Source organism: Pteropus vampyrus, unplaced genomic scaffold (assembly GCF_000151845.1).
Source record: "Pteropus vampyrus isolate Shadow unplaced genomic scaffold, Pvam_2.0 Scaffold19, whole genome shotgun sequence".
In the NCBI taxonomy this organism is placed as follows: domain Eukaryota; kingdom Metazoa; phylum Chordata; class Mammalia; order Chiroptera; family Pteropodidae; genus Pteropus; species Pteropus vampyrus.
Window position 1 is genome coordinate 7,977,234 of NW_011888800.1, and position 5,482 is coordinate 7,982,715.

General features: G+C 35.8%; 1 protein-coding gene and 1 pseudogene across 1 annotated transcript in view; both read right to left on the bottom strand.

Annotated features, from left to right (window-relative positions):
- The window catches only part of ZNF106 (zinc finger protein 106), a 50,596-nt gene that overhangs the window by 10,016 nt on the left and 35,098 nt on the right, over positions 1 to 5,482 (bottom strand). The window contains exons 14-15 of the mRNA XM_023527710.1: positions 2,958 to 3,074; positions 482 to 673 (exon numbers count right to left, since the gene is read on the bottom strand). Of these exons, the coding sequence (XP_023383478.1) occupies positions 482 to 673; positions 2,958 to 3,074 (309 nt within the window). The remainder of the gene's footprint in view (positions 1 to 481; positions 674 to 2,957; positions 3,075 to 5,482) is intronic.
- Positions 3,868 to 3,986, bottom strand: LOC111736347 (annotated as a pseudogene).

Sequence of the window (5,482 nt, forward strand, 5' to 3'; positions counted from 1 at the left end):
AAGGTCATTCACCACCTTAAAGAAAAAAATGCAATGAGTTAGATTCAGTATAAGGCTCTGAGTTTCCTCTGTAACTAGTAATGCACACAGGCCAATTCTAATTTCCACCTATTTTGAGATGAGCATAAACTAAGTATAAAATAAGTTTTTCAGACAAATTTTCTGAACTGAAACTTATGTTCTAAAATCAGGTACTCTGATGAATTGGCAAGGTATTATTGGGTTTGTTACCTCTTCAGAATGATTATGAAGTAGCCTAGAAGGGCATTAGAGTGTTTGTTGTCTCTAAGTTAACATATTAACATATTAAAGAGTGTGTCCTTTGGTGACTGGTGACTCAGGCCTGAAGAAAGGAATTGTAATCTCCTTCCTCTTTTCAGGATGACTGTGTTCTAAGCAAGGCATTAGACAACAGAGGAAATGTTCAAACAATTCTATTTGTGCTGCACGACTAGCTCCCGTTCCCCTGCACTATACTTGCCTTCATGCAAAGAATAGTTTTGCTGTGGCCTTCCAGAGTTCTGAGGAGGAGTCCATTCCGTGCATCGCGTACACTAATGGTACAGTCGTAAGACCCCACAACCAACAGCTTTCGGGCACCTTCCTGAGCTGTGGCAAGACAGCTAACGGCCCGCGGGCCATGGCATTCGAAGACTTCGAGTCGCTTGTTGTTCTGAAAAATAAGCCACCATTATATGAAGTAAAAGCAACTTAACTGGTAAACCTCAAAATCAACTGACCCAAATCACTACCTTGATATGAACTCTAAATTCTATTACCTGTACTTAAGTTCTCATACCCACCCCCAACCTCTTTCTGTGTATGGCTCCCTTTCCCTCCATTCCAGTGGAGGCAAACTCTTACCTTATAAACTCATTTCTAACTTCAACCCACACTATCCTGATCATAATTAGAACTTTATTCTCTTTATATATCTTCTCTCTCTTCCCTTAAGTTAATGATAATGATCAACCTTTTTTCTAATACATTTTCCATGCCACAGACCCAGGAACAATTTCACTATTTTTTTTGTCATCCAAAATTTATGCACTCTATTTGCATGGTGTTTCCAAAATTCTCTACTGAGAGCGATTTTCTTAGATCATTTCAATTAGTCTCTCATTCTCCACCTTGTTGTAATTCTGATGTTCTTCTAACTTTTGGTTCTGTCACCTCTCATGACATCATTGAGCGGACTACAGAGCCTTTATATATCAGTCAAAGTGGCGTGGTCACATCTCGAATTCCCAAATTCCTTTATCTCATATTTTGGACTCGCTTCCCTTAGCCCCACAAAAATCTTGTTCATAAAGTCTCCCACTTTCCCAAAACTCTAAAGAAGAGTTTACTTTAGGTAAATACATGGGGTAAAACTCCCGGAAACTAAATAAGCACAAAGCAGCAGCTGGAAGCCTACAGAGCTAAACAACGATCTCGGCCATCTTAAGGTGCTGGGAGATAGATGGGTAGAGTTTGGCCCGATGGTGGACTGGTCCTGGTATAAAGCCCTGGCTTTCTGTTGAGATCCCAGAAGCACTGCATTCTAGGAGTTTGGGCAAATCAGAAAAGGCCCAGCTTTGTTAGGCTTCAAAATTCATATCTCTGCAGAGATTCTCAAATCTCTGCCTCGAGGTCCATCTTCTCTGGGATTTTTTCAAGCATTTAAATACCATTTGAATTTCTTGTCATTTTGCCCCTAAGTCTTGCTCACTTCTATTTACCTTTGATAACAATCTTACAACAGAGGAGAATTTGGTACTTATCAAATTTTATCCTTTAAAATATTTTAAATGTATTTCTTCTTATTCTATTGTCCTAAGCGAATCTAATCTAGGGTGTTAGAACTTCACATCTGGAATGCAAACACTCTCGCTAATTACCTTTCTGTAATCTATTCCTAGCAAGTGAACCAAATAACCTGGCACTTGATTATATGTGCTAGATTCTTCCAACTTGATTTTAAACTTCTCAAAGACAAAAACCATGGCATATTTTACTGTATCTCTTATAAGTAGTTCCAGCTAAGCATGTGGAAGGATAGTAGATATTCACTAAACATATGAATGATACTATAATTGAGTATAATGTAGTAAATATTCTAATACGCTGTTAAAAGATGACCAGATGACCTTGGGATATAGTGCTACAACATATTAGTAACCAAACCTATCAATTCCACCTCTTAGATTACACCTTTTATCCATTCTCTTCTCTTCATCCTCAGTCTAACCTTTCATGTCAGCTTCCATTAGAAAGCCTCCTAAATGGTCTCCCTGCCTCTATCTTTACCAACATTTTCCAATCTCATCAACTCCAGAGTGACTTTTCTTAAAATACAAATTGGATGGCTCTCATCTTTTAAAGGCTACAAAATGAAGTCCCACTATATCAACAAAATATAAAAGGCCATCGAGAATTGGTCCCCACTCATTTTCTAAGCCTCATCTTGGGGCCTAGAACATAACAGATGCTCAACAAAGGTTTGTTCAACAAATGATTTCTCTTTGGGTTAGAAAAAAATGAGGCCACATGGGCATGAAGGCGAACCTCTGACTTGGTTCACTTTACAGAATAGGCTACCCTCATGAAACCCTAAATCGGTTCCAAACCGCAATGTCATACTCAAAAAGGAATTTAAGCTTCTTTTTCATGGTGTCATTCTTAAAATGAGATAAAGACTAGTTTAACCTGTGACTCATTATTTGGCTCCAAATTGTCAGGCTTGGTTTAATTTAGTAGAGTTACATTTTAGTCTTGGCACACTTGGTCTGCACAGACAGAATGTAGGATCTTGTTTCACTTACACCAGAAGACAACTGTTTTTAAGCAGCAGCTAATTCCGTTGCTTCCTCACAAGAAAGCAGGAAAATGCGTGCCTTCTGCTTCTCCCCCCACCCCCCAACTCACACTATTTTCAAGTGGAATAGGAATTTAGTCTTCTCTCCCCAACAACTAACCTTTATATTGAAGGTGACCACAGTGCCATTTGCCAGTCCGGCATAGAGGATTCGCCATCTACTGTGTAGGCAGAGAACCCGGTCTTCCAGCTGTAACTGTTCCACACACTCTCGTGTCTAATAAAAGTACACAACACTTAACCAGCAGAGATAAACAGCAAGTAAAATGTGAAAACACCACTTCTGAAAGCAAAGTATAAAATGATTTTTATGACAAAGAAAATATAGCATCCTCTATTTTGTAGAAGACCATCTTAGACTTTTTTCTCCTTTGAAATGTGTGGCCAAAGATTCTCAAGTTGTATTGTAGGTAATATCAAGAACAAATGCAAACTCTAATAATGTTACCCGTATTTCTAACTTGAAATGTAGGAATTTTTCAAAGGGCACTATGAGTTGGATATTAGCCTCTTAAATTAAGTAGCCAAAGATAAAGTTAAAGCTGCATTTGACATCTAAAAAGAAAAACCAAGATTATAGTTACATATATGATAATTGCATTAATCAAACATATGCTTTCCTGCAATGGATTCTCTATTTTAATAGCTCCCAAATGTTTCCTTTAAATCAGTGTCAGGTTAGCTGGTCTATAATTACCCAAGAAGCTTTTAAAATATATAAAACCCGAAGCTTTACCCCCAATAGCTAAATTTTAATTTGGTAGGCTCTGGAATATGCATTTTAAAAAATGTCCTTTTATGCATATCCAGATTAAGCAAGCACTGTTTGATCTGACCCTCAAGAAACAATTTCCATGAATTTCCAGAGCTGGGTTATACAGCAAATCTAATTACCTAGAACCTAGAATAGGGCCGGTAACATAGTAAGTGCTCAAGATTTGTTGCTGAATGATACTAAGCACTAAAAGCCGAAGTGTAGCTTTTTATTATTAGTTTTATTTATTTTTTACCGCCTACAGCACCTGTTATTCCTAGGTGGTTTCCCATCCAAGTACTAACCAGGTCCGACCCTGCTTAGCTTCCGAGATTAGACGAGATCAGGCACGTTCAGGGTGGCATGGCTGTACCCAGGTTTGTATACATATATTTAAATGATTATAAGCACATAGGATGGGACAAGCTGTGGGTAGAATAAAAGAAGCTGTAGGCTGTCAAAGCCTTTGCTCTCTTCTCTCAATTTACTTTCATATCCAAGAATCAGTCTTTAAAATTTTCAATTTTCCCCATAAAATTACAAATATAAATTCCACATATGATACTGTAAAGTAAAGACAGTAAATATGTCTAAATGTTAAGATTCATGTTGCCTCTGGTTAACCCATACGAGATCATTTCTGTAATTTTATAGAAGAAATTGAATATCACACAGTAATAAAAAATAACTATTGCTACATGCAACAATATACATGAACTTCAGAAACTATGGTGAGCTAAAGCTAGACATGAAAGCTTACATGCAGTATGGTTTATTTATAGGAAGTTCAAGCACAGACAAAATCTATAATGACAGAAGTCAGAATAATGGTTATATTTCGGGGGGGGGTTGTGACTGGAAGGTGTACGTGGGAAGCTTCAGGGAAATGGAAATGGTCTAGCTCTTGATCTTGATGGTGGTTACACAAATGTACATCTATGTAAAAATCTGTCAAGCTGTATACTTAAAATTTGTGTACTTAACTATATAAAGTTATATCTGTTTCAAAAACTGGCAAATAATTTTTTTTCACTAATGTATAGTCCCACTATGTGAAGTACTTCTTGTGTTAGAACCCTTAAAAATAATAAAACATCTTTTAAAAGTGTTTGCTCATTTGTATGGGACTATTTTCATTTTTATTCCTTTAAGCTCAAAGATTAACTATTAAAAGGCTTCTAAACTTAAAAATTCATAATGGCTTTGTACAATTTTTATAACCTATGAGTACAGTTTAATGATGCCAGTGTATATTTTTTGTTACCAGAAAGTACAACCCAGGGGACCACCTATGCAAAAGATGTGATTTCTTGCATAATATCCTGATAACATGTTTCACCTACCTTAAAAATATATGCTAAGTATAAAATTAACCCAATAATAAATTAAAATGTATGGAGATTAACTTAAAATTTCTGATTGTAAATACTCTATTTTCGAATTTGGCAGCTTTTTCAATATTTTCAGGCAGAATGGCCAAGTTGCATTTCTCCAAATAAATTCAGGTGAGATACTGCCCGAGTCAAATTAAATTCTAAAGACAAGTTTATATAGTACTAAATGTGAGTACACAAATTTAAAGAATGAAATAAAACTGCTCTTCCTCCACCCAAAAATAAAAAAATTAAAATTAAAATTAAAGTTTTTGCTAGTTTTATAAGTCAAAATAATACTGAACTTTCATTTTAATTTCCATTTATTGACAAGACTTATTTTTTTCAAAGAGTTATTTATAGTTTCTCTTCCTAAAGAATTTGTTTTTGTCTTTTCCCAATTTATGTATAGGAATTCTAATACTTCTTAAAGGTGTAAACTCCTTACAACATATGATATTAACCCTATGTTTATCTTATCCTGTTACAACTATTTTT